This window comes from Oncorhynchus kisutch, linkage group LG26 (assembly GCF_002021735.2).
Source record: "Oncorhynchus kisutch isolate 150728-3 linkage group LG26, Okis_V2, whole genome shotgun sequence".
In the NCBI taxonomy this organism is placed as follows: Eukaryota; Metazoa; Chordata; class Actinopteri; order Salmoniformes; family Salmonidae; genus Oncorhynchus; species Oncorhynchus kisutch.
The window spans coordinates 51,565,143-51,586,249 of record NC_034199.2 but is presented as its reverse complement, the minus strand read 5'-3'; the positions used below and the strand labels follow the sequence as shown (position 1 = coordinate 51,586,249).

The following is a 21,107-nucleotide window of genomic DNA, read 5'->3' as shown; positions in this document are numbered from 1 at the left end:
CACTACTATAACTATAACCAGTCACTACCACTACTATAACCAGTCACTACCACTACTATAACTATAACCAGTCACTACCACTACTGTAAGAGGTAACTACCACTACTATAACCAGTCACTACCACTACTATTACTATAACCAGTCACTACCACTACTATAACCAGTCACTACCACTACTATAACCAGTCACTACCACTACTATAACTATAACCAGTCACTACCACTACTATAACTGTAACCAGTCACTACCACCACCATAACCAGTCACTACCACTACTATACCAGTCAGTATATTTATATATAGTATCACTGCACATATTCCTGTTTCTTATTGTAAAACTAATGGTATTTAAAGAATAAAAACACATTTAAAAAAAGTTTTGAAACAATAAAATAACATTTTTTTTAAGTATTGAAAGAATTAAAAAACTTTTAACTTAAAAGAAAAGCGCCGAACATTTGCATCACGTCACTTCCTCCGCAGGAGTTCCAAACAAGAAACCCGAAACTGCTCAATATACTTACGAAGAACTTCTGCTTTTGTTGTTTTATCGTAGGTCGTTAGCGAAAATATGTCGTATTTAGATATAGCTAGATAACTCTGCTACTTGTTTATTCATATTTCGCTTACGGATATGGGCTGTGATCTTTTCCGACTTGTTAGCAAGCTAACGATAGCTAGCTAGCTACAACCTAACTTGGCAGCAAATAAGCAGGCAATATAGCGAGCTAATAATTAACCATGTCTAGCTCTTTGACGGCAGAGCAGCAGCAGAAGATAGAGGAGAACAGACGGAGAGCTTTAGCGATTAGAGCACAGAGACAGGCTGCTCAGTCTAACAACCAGACGCCCATATCAGGGCTCAACAACCCTGCCATTGCTCCTCAGCAATGCATTAACACTCACTCTGGTCCACCTTCTAACTCAACTCCCCGACCAGGACTAACTCATCATCCACCTAATACTGTGCTTCAGAATTATGTTCCACGGGGTCAAGACAGGAGACCTAACCAGTTGTTTTCTAGCCCAAGGGACAAGTCTGGACAGAATTCACTATTCTCCAATACTGCCACTAAACAGGTGAGGAGTGATACTTTGACGTTTTGTACAGTTATATTTGGGTTTGGTTTGTCTGTTGGCAATGACTTTTGTTTCTAATGTACTGTTGTTTTTTGTCTTTGTCGTCTCAGATTAAAGTAATAGACCCACTACCTCTCCCAAAGGGACAACATTCATTGAAAGGGTTAGATGTGTCTACAGGAGGAAGCCCCTCAGTGTTCAAACCACTTCAGCCAAAGACAACAGGTGGCCCATCATCTTCTGTTTCTGGAAGTTCCACTGGTACTGGTAGTTCATATGGAGCCAAGTCGTCGTCATCGTCATCATCATCATCATCAGGCCAGAACGTCTCCTCTGTGTTCAAACCTCCACAGCTGAATAAAGCAGTGTTACCCGGTCCGTATCCTACTTCTACAAGTGGCAGTTTCTCTGTTTCTAAACCTCATCCAAACACCTCTTCTTCTGGGCTGTCTTCCCATTCTGGAAGTGCCATTGGTAGTTTCTATAAACAAGGAACCAAACATGGAGCCACATCACCATCTGTCCAGAGTGCTGCTCCCTCCAGCGGTACTGATGTTAGTAACTCTCTACCTGGGAAGACCCCTGCTGTCACAGTCAGAGGGAAATGTGTCTCTCACTCAGAGGAGCGGTTCAGAGTGGAAGTTGGTTACCATGCTGAGCTGATTGCTGTGTTCAAAAACATCCCTTCTCGGAACTATGGTGAGTTTTAATGGATGTATTTAAATTCATCCTGGTGATTTGTCCAGCCCTATATAGAGCAATAACTAATATTTATTTTATATTCTATACCCTTAGATGACGTACACTTGTTTACTATGTGTTGTTGTTGTTTATCTTGTATCTCCCAACAGACCCTGCTACCAAGATGTGGAACTTCAGCCTTGAGGACTATCGTCAGCTGAGTATGAGATAGACCTACACACATCATATACTTTAAGAAGATAATCACATGTATTGGTCAAGTGAAGATGTGTTGTCTTTGTCCAAATAGACACTCTCTTCCCTATTGGGCTCCAAAGTAGTGCACTGTATACGGAATAGAGTGCCATTTGGGACCTTCTAAGAAGGCCCATGTATTTCCTGTTGTAGTGGAGGAGTCCGGCTCCATCTCCTGTATATGTCTGAAACCTCTGGTGGGGGGTATTGACGTGGCGCCGGCGTCTAGCCGGTCCAGTGACACTGCTGCACTTGGGGCCCTGCTGAAGCTGTGTAGTGGCTGGCAGAGACCAGGGGCCACCGTACAGGGCCACGCCACCCTGGTGTCACGATCACGCTTCGAGGTCGACGTTGGGTACCATGTTGACGTCATCGCTGCTTTCAAACAGATGCCTTCCAAGAACTATGGTAAGTGAAACCTGTTTAGTGCTGTTGCGGTATTAAAACAGTATTAAAACCACACCGGCAGTCATGGCTGCAGTCAAATTCCACGTGACCATTCAGTCATGGTAATATTCTCTTATGCAGTCTGGACATGTGTTGGTAGTAGACTTACCCAAGTCGCTAATGACCATGAGGTCACTAATGGCCTGGTATTCAGGGCTCTATTGTCCCTCCATCGGGTCCTAATGGCCTGGTACTCAGGGCTCTATTGTCCCTCCATCAGTTCCTAATGGCCTGGTACTCAGGGCTCTGTTGTCCCTCCATCAGTTCCTAATGGCCTGGTACTCAGGGCTCTGTTGTCCCCCCATCAGGTCCTAATGGCCTGGTACTCAGGGCTCTGTTGTCCCCCCATCAGGTCCTAATGGCCTGGTACTCAGGGGTCTGTTGTCCCCCCATCAGGTCCTAATGGTCTGGTACTCAGGGGTCTGTTGTACCCCCATCAGGTCCTAATGGCCTGGTACTCAGGGGTCTGTTGTCCCCCCATCAGGTCCTAATGGCCTGGTACTCAGGGGTCTGTTGTCCCCCCATCAGGTCCTAATGGCCTGGTACTCAGGGGTCTGTTGTCCCCCCATCAGGTCCTAATGGCCTGGTACTCAGGGGTCTGTTGTCCCCCCATCAGGTCCTAATGGCCTGGTACTCAGGGGTCTGTTGTCCCCCCATCAGGTCCTAATGGCCTGGTACTCAGGGCTCTATTGTCCCCCCATCAGGTCCTAATGGCCTGGTACTCAGGGGTCTGTTGTCCCCCCATCAGGTCCTAATGGCCTGGTACTCAGGGCTCTATTGTCCCTCTAACCACTAAGACATCAATGCAAATGAAATCATAAATCACAGTTTTTATTTGTGTATGTGTAATAATGACAATTACAACAATATTTATTTTAACTTATACATAGAATGTATTTATTTAGTCATAATGAAACATGCTCAATTTTGACTATTGGATATTCTAATAGGCACTTTAGTATTACCAGTCTAATCTCAGGAGTTGATTGGTTTGAAGTCAAACAGCGCTGTGACTCAAGCACAGCGAAGAGCTGCTGGCAAACGCAGTAAAGTTTGTATGAATGCTTACGAGCCTGCTGCTGCCTACCACCACTCAGTCAGACATCTCTATCAAATATCAAATCATAGACTTAATTATAATAAACACAGAAATACGAGCCTTTGGTCATTAATATGGTCGAATCCGGAAACTATCATTTCGAAAACAAAACGTTTATTCTTTCAGTGAAATACGGAACCGTTCCATATTTTATCTAACGGGTCCCTAACGGCATCCCTAAGTCTAAATATTGCTGTTACATTGCACAACCCTCAATGTTATGTCATAATTATGTAAAATTTTGGCAAATTAGTTTGCAACGAGCCAGTCGACCCAAACTGTTGCATATACCCTGACTCTGCGTGCAAGAGAAGTGACACAATTTCCCTGGTTAATATTTATTTTTAACATGAATTTCTTTTAACTAAATATGCAGGATAAAAAAAAATATGTACTTCTGTGTATTGATTTTAAGAAAGGCATTAGTGTTTATGATTAGGTACATTCATGCAATGATTGTTTGTTTTGCGAATGCACTTTTTAAAAATCATCCCCCGTTTGGCGAAGTAGGCTGTGATTGGATGATAAATTAACAGGCACCGCATTGATTATATGCAACGCAGGACAAGCTAGTTAACCTAGTAATATCATCAACCATGTGTAGTTAACTAGTGATTATGTGAAGATTGATTGTTTTTTTATAAGAAGTTTAATGCTAGCTAGCAACTTGCCTTGGCTCCTTGCTACACTCACATAACAGGTAGTTTAATGCTAGCTAGCAACTTGCCTTGGCTCCTTGCTACACTCACATAACAGGTAGTTTAATGCTAGCTAGCAACTTGCCTTGGCTCCTTGCTACACTCACATAACAGGTAGTTTAATGCTAGCTAGCAACTTGCCTTGGCTCCTTGCTACACTCACATAACAGGTAGTTTAATGCTAGCTAGCAACTTGCCTTGGCTCCTTGCTACACTCACATAACAGGTAGTTTAATGCTAGCTAGCAACTTGCCTTGGCTCCTTGCTACACTCACATAACAGGTGGTCAGCCTGCCACGCAGTCTCCTCGTGGAGTGCAATGTAATCGGCCATAATCGCCGTCCAAAAATGACGATTACCTATTTTTATGAAAACTTGAAATATGTCCTAATTAATCGGCCGATTATTCGGTCGACCTCTAGTTACAGCCTTATTCTAAAATGGATTAAATAGTTTTTTTCCCTCATTAATCTACACACAATATCCCATAATGACAAAGCAAAAACTTTTTTGAGCCATTTTTGCTAATAGAAATTAACATTCAGACATCAGTACCTTGTTGAAGCACCTTTGGCAGCGATTCCAGCCTCGAGTCTTCTTGGGTATGATGCTACAAGCTTGGCACACCTGTATTTGGGGAGTTTTTCCCATTCTTCTCTGCAGATCCTCTCAAGCTCTGTCAGGTTGGATGGAGAGCGTTGCTGCACAGCTATTTTCAGATCTCTCCAGAGATGTTCGATCGGGTTTAAGTCCGGGCTCTGGCTGGGCCACTCAAGGAATGTAATGTAATGTAATGTCCCAAAGCCACTCGTGCATTCTCTTGGCTGAGTGCTTAGGGTTGTTATCCTGTTGGAATGTGAGCCTTCGCCCCATTCTGAGGTCTTGAGTGCTCAAGCATGTTTTCATCAAGGATTTCTCTGTACCTTTCTCCGTTCATCTTTGCCTCGATCCTGACTAGTCTCCCAAGACCTGCCGCGGAGAAACAGGCTGTCTTGCTTTTTACTGAGGAGTGGCTTCCGTCTGGCCACTCTTCTTTATTTTTGGCAAACCCCAAGCGGGCTGTCTTGTGCCATTCTACCATAAAGGCCTGATTGATGGGGTGCTGCAGAGATGGCTGTCCTTCTGGAAGGTTCTCCCATCTCCACAGAGGAACTCTAGAGCTCTGTCAGAGTGAACATCGGGTTCTTGGTCACCTCGCTGACCAAGGCCCTTCTCCCCTGATTGTTCAGTTTGGTCGGGCGGCCAGCTCTAGGAAGAGTCTTGGTGGTTCCAAACTTCTTCCATTTAAGAATGATGGAGGCCACTGTGTTCGTAGGGAACTTCAATGCTGCAGAAATGTTTTTGGTACCCTTCCCCAGATCTGTGCCTCGACACAATCCTGTCTCTGATGGCATACAGAGTTTGGGTGGACTATCACCTGTCATGCAGAGAGAGGTTGTATGCTCCTTAACTAGTGGTTGATGTGTGGCGTGAAATAAGTATTCTTATAAGCCCAGACATTTCTTTATGCAATCCTGTGCCAAAGCAGGGTTCTGATGGTTGCTGCTAAAAAGAGGAGGATCCCAGCTGCTGCTCTTTGCCAGCTGTTCCTCTATAAAACCGGAGTAGCATGATGTGAACTGCAGGAAAGCAGCATACGGATGACATGTCTTTACCCCTGCCCGTGTTCCTTCCCATTTGATAACGGGCCATTCTAAATCCAAACACATTTTTTACATATTAGCAAAGACTAGATTAAATAGAGAATATGATCACTTGATGAGAGAACAGCAGCCTGAGGAAAGGAACACAGTTTTTCAAATGGTAGCCTGTAGTCGATCATGTATGTTTTGATTTCTAAGGTTTGTATCATTCACATCTAAATCGACCTACTTTTACGCTCAACACTTCATATGTACGCTCGCTCTGGAATGGGAAAAATATCCTTTATTTTATTCAACTAAGTTCAATTATATTATTCTTACAATAATATTAAATAATGGTACGAGACTTATAAGCATATCTGGTCTGCTAAATGAACTAGTCTATGGCGCATAAGAGCTGTCAAACATATTTATGTTATTAATGATCAATGACCGTGAGACTGGCATTTGCATGACAATAACCGGCTGACAATTTCATGACAGCAACAGTTCGTTCATTTTCCTACTATTTTCAAGCGTATTATTTAATTTTCATATATTCATCAGTATCATGTTTTAGATAGTGTTGTGTGATATTATATATTCTCTCTTTTGTTAAGATATGAAGACAAGAAAGTGGAGTTTCTTGCTTGAGGATTATAAAAGACTTAGTAAGTATTATCCTGTTATCCTAAGTAGTTTTCTTTTAAATGTTTGCAAATGTATAAAAAAACAGACCTTATTTACATAAGTCACCAGATCCTTCGCTATGAGACTTGACATTGAGCTCAGGTGCATCCTGTTTCCATTGATCATCCTGAATATTTCTACAACTTGATTGGTGTCCACCTGTTGTAAATTCAGTTGATTGGACATGATTTGGGTTTTTCTGTTTTTTATTATTAATACATTTGCACATTTCAACAAATCTGTTTTGCGTTGTCATTATGGGGTATTGTGATGTCATTATGGGGTATTGTGATGTCATTATGGGGTATTGTGTTGTCATTATGGGGTATTGTGATGTCATTATGGGGTATTGTGATGTCATTATGGGGTATTGGGATGTCATTATGGGCTATTGTGTTGTCATTATGGGGTATTGTGATGTCATTATGGGGTATTGTGATGTCATTATGGGGTATTGTGATGTCATTATGGGGTATTGTGATGTCATTATGGGGTATTGTGATGTCATTATGGGGTATTGTGATGTCATTATGGGGTATTGTGATGTCATTATGGGGTATTGTGTGTAGATTGATGAGGATTTGTATTTATTTAATCCATTTTAGAATAAGGCTGTAACGTAACAAAATGTGGAAGAAGTGAAGGAGTCTGAGTACTTTCCGAAGGCACTGTGTATTCAGTGAATGGGGTGTGTTCTGTATTCAGTGAATGGTGTGGGTTCTGTATTCAGTGAATGGTGTGTGTGTGTGTTCTGTATTCAGTGAATGGTGTGTGTGTGTTCTGTATTCAGTGAATGGTGTGTGTGTGTGTTCTGTATTCAGTGAATGGTGTGTGTGTGTGTTCTGTATTCAGTGAATGGTGTGTGTGTGTGTTCTGTATTCAGTGAATGGTGTGTGTGTGTGTTCTGTATTCAGTGAATGGTGTGTATGTGTGTTCTGTATTCAGTGAATGGTGTGTGTGTGTGTGTTCTGTATTCAGTGAATGGTGTGTGTGTGTGTGTTCTGTATTCAGTGAATGGGGGGTCTGGGTTCTGTATTCAGTGAATGGGGGATGTGGGTTCTGTATTCAGTGAATGGGGGGTGTGGGTTCTGTATTCAGTGAATGGGGGTGTGGGTTCTGTATTCAGTGAATGGGGGGGGTGGGTTCTGTATTCAGTGAATGGGGGGTGTGGGTTCTGTATTCAGTGAATGGGGGGTGTAGGTTCTGTATTCAGTGAATGGGGGGGGTGGGTTCTGTATTCAGTGAATGGGGGGGGGGGGGGGGTTCTGTATTCAGTGAATGGGGGGTGTGTGTTCTGTATTCAGTGAATGGTGTGTGTGTGTGTGTGTTCTGTATTCAGTGAATGGGGGGTGTGTGTTCTGTATTCAGTGAATGGGGTGTGTGTGTTCTGTATTCAGTGTGACTCTGTTCCCTGTCCTTCCCAGTGGATGCTCTCGGTGCCATTCCATCAGTAGAGATTGAGCCTCTCCCTAGAGGTGTGTTCTGTATTCAGTGAATGGGGGGGGGTGTGTTCTGTATTCAGTGAATGGTGTGTGTTCTGTATTCAGTGAATGTGGTGTGTTCTGTATTCAGTGAATGGGGTGTGTGTGTTCTGTATTCAGTGAATGGGGTGTGTGTGTTCTGTATTCAGTGTGACTCTGTCCCCTGTCCTTCCCAGTGGATGCTCTCGGTGCCATTCCATCAGTAGAGATTGAGCCTCTCCCTAGAGGTGTGATCCAGGTGTTCTCTGCCCTGTTTGAAGGCAGCCAGACATGGCCATCAGAGGTTCCTGAAGCTGACCTGTCCTCCATTGACCCCTCATTGACAGGTCGTCTCATGCCCTTCCAGAGAGACGGTGTCAAGTAGGTGTTAGTCTCACTGTTATCATGACCATACAACTCAAATCATAAATAGAGAGCAACAGTAAATAACAATAGTGGGGCTATATACAGGGGGTACCGGTACAGAGTCAATGTGGAGGCTATATACAGGGGGTACCGGTACAGAGTCAATGTGGAGGCTATATACAGGGGGTACCGGTACAGAGTCAATGTGGAGGCTATATACAGGGGGTACCGGTACAGAGTCAATGTGGAGGTTATATACAGGGGGTACCGGTACAGAGTCAATGTGGAGGCTATATACAGGGGGTACCGGTACAGAGTCAATGTGGAGGCTATATACAGGTGTTACCGGTACAGGGTTAATGTGGAGGCTATATACAGGGGTTACCGGTACAGAGTCAATGTGGAGGCTATATACAGGGGTTACCGGTACAGAGTCAATGTGGAGGTTATATACAGGGGGTACCGGTACAGAGTCAATGTGGAGGCTATATACAGGTGTTACCGGTACAGGGTCAATGTGGAGGCTATATACAGGGGTTACCGGTACAGAGTCAATGTGGAGGCTATATACAGGGGGTACCGGTACAGAGTCAGTGTGGAGGCTATATACAGGGGGTACCGGTACAGAGTCAATGTGGAGGCTATATACAGGGGGTACCGGTACGGAGTCAATGTGGAGGCTATATAGAGGGGGTACCGGTACAGAGTCAATGTGGAGGCTATATACAGGGGGTACCGGTACGGAGTCAATGTGGAGGCTATATACAGGGGGTACCAGTACAGAGTCAATGTGGAGGCTATATACAGGGTGTTACGGTACAGAGTCAATGTGGAGGCTATATACAGGGTGTACCGGTACAGAGTTAATGTGCGGGGGCACCGGTGTCGAAGTAATTGAGGTAATATGTACATGTAGGTAGAGTTATTAAAATGCATAGATAATAACAGTAGCAGCAGCGTACTGGGTTGTATTCATTAGGGCACACCATAGCAAAAATGTTTAGCAACGGAAAGGGGAAATCAGTTTTTCATATTGGACATTTCCAATATTTCCCCCTTCGTTTTGTGCCTAATGTATACATATCTTATGTATCTGGTTCTTAAATAGTTTCATATTGTGATAATCCGTCTGTTTGTATGACACCTTGATTGTCTTCTTCTCCAGACAACGTTTGTTTTGTTCCCCTGATGGTTCTTGATTAATAGTCTGTTTGTATGTACAGTTGAAGTACGTACACCTAGTTTGGAGTCATTAAAACTCGTTTTTCAACCACTCCACAAATGTCTTGTTAACAAACTAGTTTTGGCAAGTCGGTTAGGACATCTACTTTGTGCATGACACAAGTAATTTTTCCAACACTTGTTTACAGACAGATTATTTCAATTATAATTCACTAAATCACAATTCCAGTGGGTCAGAAGTTTACATACATTAAGTTGACTGTTCCTTTAAACAGCTTGGAAAATTCCAGAAAATGATGTCATTGCTTTAGAAGCTTCTGATAGGCTAATCGACATCATTTGAGTCAATTGGAGGTGTACCTGTGGATGTATTTCAAGGCCTACCTTCAAACTCAGTGCCTCTTTGCTTGACATCATGGGAAAATCAAATTAAATCAAACTAGACCTCAGAAAAACAGGTGAAGACCCTCACAAGTCTGGTTCATCCTTTGTTGCAATTTCCAAACACCTGAAGGTACCACGTTCATCTGTACAAACAATAGTACACAAGTATAAACACCATGGGACTATGCAGCCGTCATACTGCTCAGGAAGGAGACGCGTTCTGCCTCCTAGACATGAACGTACTTTGGTGCGAAAAGTGCAAATCAATCCCAGAACAACAGCAAAGGACCATGTGAAGATTCTGGAAGAAACGGGTACAAAAGTCTATATCCACAGTAAAACGAGTTGACATAACCTGAAAGGCTGCTCAGCAAGGAAGAAGCCACTGCTCCAAAACCGACATATAAAAGCCAGACCGTACTTTTTGGAAAAAAAGACAAAAATAGAACTGTTTGGCCATAATGACCATCATTATGTTTGGAGGGAAATGGTTGAGGATTGCAACCCGAAGAACACCATCCCAACCATGACGCACGGGCAAGGCAGCATTATGTTGTGGGGGTGCTTTGCTGCAGGAGGGACTGGTGAACTTCACAAAATAAATGGCATCATGAGGGAGGACAATTATGAGGATATATTGAAGCAATATCTCAAGACATCAGTCAGGAAGTTAAAGCATGGTCGCAAATGGGTCTTCCAAATGGACAATGGCCCAAATTATACTTCCAAAGTTGTGGCAAAATGGCTTAAGGACAACAAAGTCAAGGTATTGGAGTGGCCATCACAAAGCCCTGACCTCAATCCTGTAGAAATTTGTGGGCAGAACTGAAAAAGCGTGTGCGAGAAAGGAGGCCTACAAACCTGACTCAGTTACACGAGCACTGTCAGGAGGAATGGGCCAAAATTCACCCAACTTATTGTGGGAAGCTTGTGGAAGGCTATCTGAAATGTTTGACCCAAGTTAAACAATTTAAAGGCAATGCAACCAAATACTAATTGAGAGTATGTACATTTCTGACTCATTGGGAATGTGATGAAAGAAATTAAAGCTGAATTAAATCATTCTCTCTACTATTATTCTGACATTTCACATTCTTAAAATAAAGTGGTGATCCTAACTGACCTAAAACAGAGAATTTGAACTAAGATTAAATGTCAGGAATTGTGAAAAACTGAGTTTAAATGTATTAGGCTAAGGTGTATGTAAACTTCCCGACTTTGACTGTAGTTGTATTAAACCCTGGTTGTCTCCTCCAGCTTTGCGGTGTCCAAAGATGGCCGCCTCCTCCTGGCTGATGACATGGGACTGGGGAAGACAGTTCAGGCCATTTGCATAGCTGCCTACTACAGGAAAGAGTGGCCTTTATTAGTGGTGGCCCCTTCTTCTGTCAGATTCACCTGGGCTGAGGTACAATCACATATATTATTAGCTATAGACCTTGGCATTTCTTATTAGCTATAGGCCTAGACTATGACATTTATTAAAATGATAAATTGTGTTTTTTTTCTCAGTGTTCAATAATAGTCATGGAGTGGTACGTTATCGAGGAATGCAAAGTTAGTGTTGTGTTTCCCCTGATGGTTATAATCGGTTCTGTTCTTTCTGTTTAGATAGACACCGTGTCAGTCATGTCCAGGGGTATGCTGTTCTTTACACATTAGTGTTAGTGGAATCTGGAGGTGTTTCGAGTAAAGAGGACTAAGTGGATTGGTATTAGCAAAGTGTTTTGTTTCTAAGCACTGTAATCCCTACTAGTCCTGTAGCTCCATTAGGTCATTTATTTTAAAGAAGAAACCAAGAACCATTTTCTTTGTCTCGCGAGCACCCAGTAAATTAAACAGTACATTATGTGGACATGGAACACCCAGACACTGTAAAGGATTGTGTTCTGTTTATTACTGTATTGAATAGAGTTTTGTCTGTGAATTATTTGTTTGCAATGCAATGAAAGTTGGTCTCCATCAGTCCTTTGTCCTATTCATCCACTCTGACTGCATGTCCTATGTGTCACCGTGTCCTATGGGTCTCTCTGGTTTCTTGTTATTCGTCATGGTTCTGGTGTGTTCTGCTCCGTCAGGGTGTCTGTTAGTGGTTTTAAAATATATCCTTGAAGTGTAGAGGATGCTGTCAAACTGGAGCAGGGGGCTCTAGTTCTCATTTTAATTGGCCCATCAGGTTTGCAGTCAAAGAGGAAGGTCTAGTCTTGGGCATGCCAGAAATGTCCAGATTTTGCTCTTGTTAACTCGACTGTTCCTGCCAGATGTGCTCTAGAATGTGTAGGACTCTTGTTAACTCGACTGTTCCTCCCAGACGTGCTCTAGAATGTGTAGGACTCTTGTTAACTCGACTGTTCCTCCCAGACGTGCTCTAGAATGTGTAGGACTCTTGTTAACTCGACTGTTCCTCTCAGACGTGCTCTAGAATGTATAGGACTGGAGCAGTAACTGTAGTCAGTAACAGTTTGCTCAGCATCCAGTGACCACTGATGTCAACTCTACAGTATGTCATTGTTCACAGCACTATCTCCCCTCCTCTAGGCCTTCAGGCAGTGGCTGCCCTCTGTGAAGCCTGACAGTATCAATGTGATTGTCAAGGGGAAAGACAACCTGAGGGGTGGTCTGGTCAACATCATCAGCTATGATCTACTGAGCAAGATGGACAAGCAGCAGGCCGCTAACCCCTTCAATGTCCTCATAATGGACGAGTCCCACTTTCTGAAGAACATGAAGACTGCCCGCTTTAAGGCTGCCTTGCCACTGCTCAAGGTGTGGATGATTCTCTTTACTCTCAGGATCCTTGGTATTTAGGCTACAATTTATACATTCTATGTAACAATTTAACAAAGGTAATAGTGAAGTTTTCATTTGATCTCTTAAGACTGTTGGGTTGGACTGTGTTCTTATTAGTGTGTTGTCACTGTTTTCAGGTAGCTAAGACTGTGATTAGTTAGTTAGTGTTGTCTTCAGTTTCTACTATGTTCTCAATCTCAGGTAGCTAAGCGTGTGATCCTGCTGTCGGGGACTCCTGCCATGTCCAGACCCTCAGAGCTCTACAGTCAGATCCTGGCTGTCAAGCCCTCCCTGTTCCCCCACTTCCGTGACTTTGGGACCAGGTACTGCAATGCCCGACAGGTAAGTTTAGCCTACAGTACAGTATCCTAGACCCGCCTGTTGCTCTACAGTATCCTAGACCCGCCTGTTCTCCTGCTAGCTGCCGTGGGGTTGGGACTACTCTGGCTCCAGTAACCTAGGACTTGTTGTTCTCCTGCTAGCTGGCGTGGGGTTGGGACTACTCTGGCTCCAGTAACCTAGGACTTGTTGTTCTCCTGCTAGCTGGCGTGGGGTTCTGGCTCCAGTAACCTAGGACTTGTTGTTCTCCTGCTAGCTGCCGTGGGGTTGGGACTACTCTGGCTCCAGTAACCTAGGACTTGTTGTTCTCCTGCTAGCTGCTGTGGGTTTGGGACTACTCTGGCTCCAGTAACCTAGGACTTGTTGTTCTCCTGCTAGCTGCCGTGGGGTTGGGACTACTCTGGCTCCAGTAACCTAGGACTTGTTGTTCTCCTGCTAGCTGCCGTGGGGTTCTGGCTCCAGTAACCTAGGACTTGTTGTTCTCCTGCTAGCTGCTGTGGGTTTGGGACTACTCTGGCTCCAGTAACCTAGGACTTGTTGTTCTCCTGCTAGCTGCCGTGGGGTTCTGGCTCCAGTAACCTAGGACTTGTTGTTCTCCTGCTAGCTGCCGTGGGGTTGGGACTACTCTGGCTCCAGTAACCTAGGACTTGTTGTTCTCCTGCTAGCTGCCGTGGGGTTCTGGCTCCAGTAACCTAGGACTTGTTGTTCTCCTGCTAGCTGGCGTGGGGTTGGGACTACTCTGGCTCCAGTAACCTAGGACTTGTTGTTCTCCTGCTAGCTGCCGTGGGGTTCTGGCTCCAGTAACCTAGGACTTGTTGTTCTCCTGCTAGCTGCCGTGGGGTTGGGACTACTCTGGCTCCAGTAACCTAGGACTTGTTGTTCTCCTGCTAGCTGGCGTGGGGTTCTGGCTCCAGTAACCTAGGACTTGTTGTTCTCCTGCTAGCTGCCGTGGGGTTCTGGCTCCAGTAACCTAGGACTTGTTGTTCTCCTGCTAGCTGGCGTGGGGTTCTGGCTCCAGTAACCAAGGACTTGTTGTTCTCCTGCTAGCTGCCGTGGGGTTGGGACTACTCTGGCTCCAGTAACCTAGGACTTTTTGTTCTCCTGCTAGCTGCCGTGGGGTTCTGGCTCCAGTAACCTAGGACTTGTTGTTCTCCTGCTAGCTGCCGTGGGGTTCTGGCTCCAGTAACCTAGGACTTGTTGTTCTCCTGCTAGCTGCCGTGGGGTTCTGGCTCCAGTAACCTAGGACTTGTTGTTCTCCTGCTAGCTGCCGTGGGGTTCTGGCTCCAGTAACCTAGGACTTGTTGTTCTCCTGCTAGCTGGCGTGGGGTTGGGACTACTCTGGCTCCAGTAACCTAGGACTTGTTGTTCTCCTGCTAGCTGCCGTGGGGTTGGGACTACTCTGGCTCCAGTAACCTAGGACTTGTTGTTCTCCTGCTAGCTGCCGTGGGGTTGGGACTACTCTGGCTCCAGTAACCTAGGACTTGTTGTTCTCCTGCTAGCTGCCGTGGGGTTGGGACTACTCTGGCTCCAGTAACCTAGGACTTGTTGTTCTCCTGCTAGCTGCCGTGGGGTTGGGACTACTCTGGCTCCAGTAACCTAGGAGAACTGAAGCTGATGTTAGAGGAGAGTCTAATGCTGCGCCGTCTCAAGTCAGAGGTCCTCTCTCAGCTTCCTGCCAAGCAACGCAAGGTTGTCACGGTGACCACAGACGGTATCAACACCCGCACCAAGGCTGCTCTGTCTGCCGCAGCCAAGGATCTGGCCAAGGGACAACACAACAACAACGTGAGTCCAGAGGAAGAGAGATTATTACTAAAAACGATACTCTTACAGCTCATTTTGATGCTAGATGAGGCGTGTTTCTAGAGAGCATTCCATTGTTAACGTTCATCTAGTTTCACCTTGTCTTGTTTAACACATTCGTCTCCTGTTGGGTTTTTTGTTCTGTTCCAGAAGATGAAGGAGGCTCTTCTGGTGTTCTTTAACCACACTGCTGAGGCCAAGATTAAAGCCATCATGTGAGTTGAAAGTGTTTACCCCACATTGACAGTACACTGCTGAGAGCATGCTGTTTTAAACCAGTTTTGTTTTTGTTACTCAGGGAGTACATCATGGACATGCTAGAGTGCGGAAGAGAGAAGTTCCTGGTGTTTGCTCATCACAAGCTGGTCCTGGACTTTATCACCAAGGAGTTGGGAGAGAAGGTGAGGAGAACAGGATGCTAAACAGACTTAAAGTTTATCCACACAAGATAAAGACTTTGGTTTAGATGACTCACTTTTCTAGTAAATATTGAAATCCGTACATATTTATGCCTTATGCCATGAATCTCCTGGAAACTGGGTGCCTAATGGCACGAGTGGTTTTAGTTTATCTTTAGGTAGATTACTTGCTTTTCTTCTAAATATTTAAAACATGAACAAAAATAGCATAAATAGGAAAGTATACCCATTTCAGTTGAGGACTAGGATGTTTACAGCTGTGCCATACAGATTGAAAAATAGCTGAAAAGAGATTTTTGATGCATCGATTCTATGGCACAGGGTGTATGAGTTGATATGTAAAACAACGTGAGATTCAAGACTTCAAGATTTTCAGCTAAAATTATTGTACAGAATTCTTGCCACCAACAAAATGTTGAATATTTGGGGCATACAGTCATCGCAGCTCTGCAGATTTTGTTGTGAGGATACAGAATCAATAGACTATTTATTTTGGTATTGCCCTCAGGTAGCCTGTTTCTGGTCTCAGGTTCAGGAATGGCTGAAAATGCAGAACATTGATCTAAAATTGACCGTAGAAATAGTACTGTTAGGAGATCTGGAGAGACCTGGTCAGTCAATTACTAATATACTAATACTCTTAGTAAAAGTATTTATCTTCAACTCCCAATCTGTGGATTCTATTCGATAGATTGAAATTGTACGTTAAACATCACAGCAAAGTTAGAAGAAAACAAATCATTGAAAGTTATTTGCATTGTTTCCTTTTGTCTTTATCTTTCTCTTTTGTTGGTGCATTGTGGGATGTGGACTCGGGGGTGTCTTGGGTGTGGGGAATGGAGGGAGAGGTTATTTTTTGGGGCGGGGGGTCAAGGATGGTTGAGAGGTAGCTCTTGGAGAACTGTGAAGGGGGGGGGTGTTCTTGGAGGGCCGGTGGCTGATTCAGGTCCCCATTTTTGACCTTGTGGGAGATCTGTCGAAGTGCCCTTGAGCAGGGAGCTTGACCCTGGCCTGTCCTGTGGGTCGCTCTGGATGGGAGTCTGTTAGATGACTGAATGTAAATGTTGAGCGGCTTCACTGCAGGTAGAATGTATATTTTAATATTCAATAAAGAAGATGAAACATGACTGTCTTGTGTGTTTCTGTTGTTCATGTTATTTCAGGGTATCGACTACATCCGTATAGACGGCTCCACCCCGTCGTCAGAGCGGCAGCAACTGTGTGACCGGTTCCAGTTCACTGACAAGAGCTGTGTAGCGGTGCTCTCTATCACTGCAGCTAACATGGGCATCACCCTGCACTCTGCTGCTTTGGTGGTGTTTGCTGAGCTATTCTGGAACCCTGGGGTAAGGGCCTGTCTAACCCCGGGGTAATGACCTGTCTAACCTCTAACCCCGGGGTAATGACCTGTCTAACCTCTAACCCCGGGGTAAGGGCCTGTCTAACTTCTAACCCCGGGGTAAGGGCCTGTCTAACCTCTAACCCCGGGGTAATGACCTGTCTAACCTCTAACCCCGGGGTAATGACCTGTCTAACCTCTAACCCCGGGGTAAGGGCCTGTCTAACTTCTAACCCCGGGGTAAGGGCCTGTCTAACCTCTAACCCCGGGGTAAGGGCCTGTCTAACTTCTAACCCTGGGGTAAGGGCCTGTCTAACTTCTAACCCTGGGGTAAGGGCCTGTCTAACTTCTAACCCTGGGGTAAGGGCCTGTCTAACCTCTAACCCCGGGGTAAGGGCCTGTCTAACTTCTAACCCTGGGGTAAGGGCCTGTCTAACTTCTAACCCTGGGGTAAGGGCCTGTCTAACTTCTAACCCTGGGGTAAGGACCTGTCTAACCTCTAACCCCGGGGTAAGGGCCTGTCTAACTTCTAACCCTGGGGTAAGGACCTGTCTAACCTCTAACCCCGGGGTAAGGGCCTGTCTAACCTCTAACCCCGGGGTAAGGGCCTGTCTAACTTCTAACCCTGGGGTAAGGGCCTGTCTAACTTCTAACCCTGGGGTAAGGGCCTGTCTAACCTCTAACCCCGGGGTAAGGGCCTGTCTAACTTCTAACCCCGGGGTAAGGGCCTGTCTAACCTCTAACCCCGGGGTAAGGGCCTGTCTAACCTCTAACCCCTGGGTAATGACCTGTCTAACCTCTAACCCCGGGGTAATGACCTGTCTAACCTCTAACCCCGGCTCTGGGGTAAGGTTCCTGACCTCTAACTCCTTACCCAGTGGTGTCACCAAACAGAGTGTCAGGGTCTTGGTTGACAGAAAAGTTGTGAAAACTAGTGAAACCTACAGCATGCTACAGCTGCTCTGTGTTCATATATCCTCCTATACTGTCTACCATCCTCCTAATGATGCCCTCTGGAATCTATCAGATAATGATCCAGGCTGAGGACAGAGTGCATCGTATCGGTCAGACCAGCAACGTGGACATTCACTACCTGGTCGCCAAGGGAACCGCAGATGACTACCTGTGGTACGCCGGCTCCTCCTCTTTAATCAGTCTGAACTAACCTCTATACTCTAATATCTATTCGGTTGATAGTTCTGAAGGAACCATTTGTCCAAATGGGACAATAAAGATATTGATTGATTTTTGTCTGTGCATTGTATCTCTGTAGGCCCATGATCCAGGAGAAGATGCATGTTCTGGAGCAGGTGGGGCTATCAGAATCCAACCTGTCAGAGAAGGCAGTGTCTGCCAGCTTCCACTCCAAGGTGAGGGGCCCTGTTGGTGTTTGGTACACAGATGGGCTACTCTAGTCATGGAATAGTCAGGTTGGCTGTTGACCTATCAGGCTCCTCCTACACTACATCACTGTAGTCATGGAAGTCAGGTTGGCTGTTGACCTATCAGCCTCCTACACTACATCACTGGCATGGTTTAGGTCCTCTCAACCCCTTAGAGGACAAAGTAAACACCAATAAACCTTCAACCTATGGTGAATCATTTCTATTGGTCTCTTCCAAGATGGCAATGCCCCCCATCAACGGGTCAATTGAGTCAATTCTTTTGGATGAGATGGGTCCCATTTATGTCTGAGGAAAACCAAGCACTGCATTATGAACTTGTACAGTAAGAACCTCAAACCAACGGTCCAGCACGGTAGTGGTAGTGTGATGGTTTGGGGAGGCTTTGCTGCCTCAGGACCTGGACGACTTGCCTTAATAGAAGGAACAATGAATTCTGCTCTGTATCAGAGAATTCTACAGGATAATGTCAGGCCATCTGTTTGTGAGCTGAAGCACAGCTGGGTCATTCAGCAAGACAATGATCCAAAACACACAATGAAGTCTACATGAAAATGGTTAAAAAGCAACACATTTGAAGTTTTGGAATGGCCTAGTCAAAGTCCAGATCTAATCCCAACTGAGATGTTGTGGCAGGACTTTAAATGACCAGTTCATGCTGGAAAACCCACACATGTTGCTGAAGTAGTTCTGCATGGAAGAGCCAAACCACAGTGATGTGAGAGACTGGTCAAAAACTACAGGAAGTGTTTGCATTCTATTATTCTCACTCCTAATTCTATACCAAGAACCCCCAGGAGTACTGGTGCCCTGGTTGAGAACCCCCAGGAGTACTGGTGCCCTGGTTGAGAACCCCCAGGAGTACTGGTGCCCTGGTTGAGAACCCCCAGGAGTACTGGTGCCCTGGTTGAGAACCCCCAGACGTACTGGTGCCCTGGTTGAGAACCCCCAGACGTACTGGTGCCCTGGTTGAGAACCCCCAGGAGTACTGGTGCCCTGGTTGAGAACCCCCAGGAGTACTGGTGCCCTGGTTGAGAACCCCCAGGAGTACTGGTGCCCTGGTTGAGAACCCCCAGGAGTACTGGTGCCCTGGTTGAGAACCCCCAGACGTACTGGTGCCCTGGTTGAGAACCCCCAGACGTACTGGTGCCCTGGTTGAGAACCCCCAGACGTACTGGTGCCCTGGTTGAGAACCCCCAGACGTACTGGTGCCCTGGTTGAGAACCCCCAGGAGTACTGGTGCCCTGGTTGAGAACCCCCAGGCGTACTGGTGCCCTGGTTGAGAACCCCCAGGCGTACTGGTGCCCTGGTTGAGAACCACTTATATAGAGAATAGGGTGCCATTTGAGAGGCAGACAAAGTGTTTGTGTGTGTGTTATGAAGTGTTTCTGTGTGTTATGAAGTGTGTGAGTGTGTGTTATGAAGTGTGAGTGTGTGTTATGAAGTGTGAGTGTGTGTTATGAAGTGTGAGTGTGTGTTATGAAGTGTGAGTGTGTGTTATGAAGTGTGAGTGTGTGTTATGAAGTGTGTGAGTGTGTTATGAAGTGTGTGAGTGTGTTATGAAGTGTGAGTGTGTGTTATGAAGTGTGAGTGTGTGTTATGAAGTGTGTGTGTTATGAAGTGTGTGTGTGTGTGTGTGTGTGTGTGTTATGAAGTGTGTGTGAGTGTGTTATGAAGTGTGTGTGTGTGTGTTATGAAGAGTGTGTTATGAAGTGTGTTATGAAGTGTGAGTGTGTGTTATGAAGTGTGTGTGTTATGAAGTGTGTGTGTGTGTGTGTGTGTTATGAAGTGTGTGTGAGTGTGTTATGAAGTGTGTGTGTGTGTGTGTGTTATGAAGAGTGTGTTATGAAGTGTGTTATGAAGTGTGTGTGTGTGTGTGTTATGAAGAGTGTGTTATGAAGTGTGTGTTATGAAGTGTGTGTTATGAAGAGTGTGTTATGAAGTGTGTGTTATGAAGTGTGTGTTATGAAGTGTGTGTGTGTTATGTATTTCAGGACTCCCAGCAGAGGAGGATCACAGAGATGTTCCAGAGGTCATTCACTGAGGGGGAGGATGATATGGATGAAGCCCTCCTATTGGAGGCTGTGGGGGCCTGGGATGACCCTAGCAACCAAACAGGATGTGATGTAGAAGAGAGCCCCAGCAAAAAGAGACGCATAGAGGACTACTTTGGCAGATAATTCCTGTAGGAAATCAAGTGATGTCCCATATATACCTATGGTCTACTATCATAATGAAACTAATTATCATGAGTAGTGTACTTTGTTGGATCAGCTGTTTCTGGCTATTATTTTCCATCTTTGTAAATATTGCTCTCAACAAACCTTTTCTTTGCAACCAAAGTAAATAAATGTAATTTTTGGAAATGACTGTTTCATGTTTTATTGGCAGTATGTTCAGCGTCTAACGAAATGCAGGCTCCTTCTCGACAAGGCAACAACGATAAGAAATATTCAAAGATAAGAATACATACATAAAGTAAATGGCGCCGTAGAATATAGATATCTTTTTTGCTTAAGTATAGATGCTCTTTCCATAGATGTTCGGTAGGATTCAGATCAGGACCATACGGGAGTTGTAGTGATGGGAAAGGATTGTAATTATCAATTGAATACCATGAAATACCATGAAAAATCATAAATAGATATTGGTATCATTGTTGCAATAAAAAAAATCAGGTCAATGAACATTGGGTAGTTTAGTGAGATATATAATATACAGTATAGTTAATATACTGGAAAGTTCTATGTATTTAGTAGCCAACTAACATGTAGGTAGCTAACATACCGGTACATACTGCTGTAATGATATGCTATGTGGTTCGTAAGGACAGCATAGCTATCAAATTGTCAGCCAACATAACGTGTATTTTTTATTAAAAAAGTTATTACTTTATTACATTGCTCAACATTTTCTTAACATTTGTCATAATTAGTTTGTACATTTGTATCCGCTCTCCTCGGACTTTGGCTGCATATTTTCCGCCATTTTCTGAAAAATGCATTAGGGGCCCTGCACCATCGAGAGACTGGTTGCATCACTGCCTGG

The 21,107-nt window shown here is 44.8% G+C and overlaps 1 protein-coding gene across 4 annotated transcripts; it reads left to right on the top strand.

Moving 5' to 3' along the window:
* Nucleotides 1–461: 461 nt before the first annotated feature.
* Nucleotides 462–20,425, top strand: smarcal1 (SWI/SNF related, matrix associated, actin dependent regulator of chromatin, subfamily a-like 1). Of its 4 annotated transcripts, none has more exons than XM_031805857.1 (17): nt 462–1,082; nt 1,193–1,781; nt 1,934–1,984; nt 2,172–2,426; nt 6,505–6,555; nt 7,999–8,049; nt 8,232–8,415; nt 11,224–11,374; nt 12,505–12,732; nt 12,958–13,098; nt 14,656–14,880; nt 15,052–15,113; nt 15,197–15,299; nt 16,481–16,663; nt 17,684–17,784; nt 17,930–18,026; nt 20,054–20,425. In XM_031805857.1, exons 1-17 carry the CDS (start codon nt 744–746, stop codon nt 20,237–20,239), a joined length of 2,997 nt encoding a protein of 998 aa, XP_031661717.1. In that variant the 5' UTR covers nt 462–743; the 3' UTR covers nt 20,240–20,425. The 4 variants fall into 4 exon arrangements, with proteins under 4 accessions (XP_031661717.1, XP_031661716.1, XP_031661719.1 ...); XM_031805856.1 differs by having other exon boundaries at nt 463–1,082; nt 15,049–15,113; XM_031805859.1 differs by lacking the exon at nt 7,999–8,049 and having other exon boundaries at nt 463–1,082.
* Nucleotides 20,426–21,107: the final 682 nt, after the last annotated feature.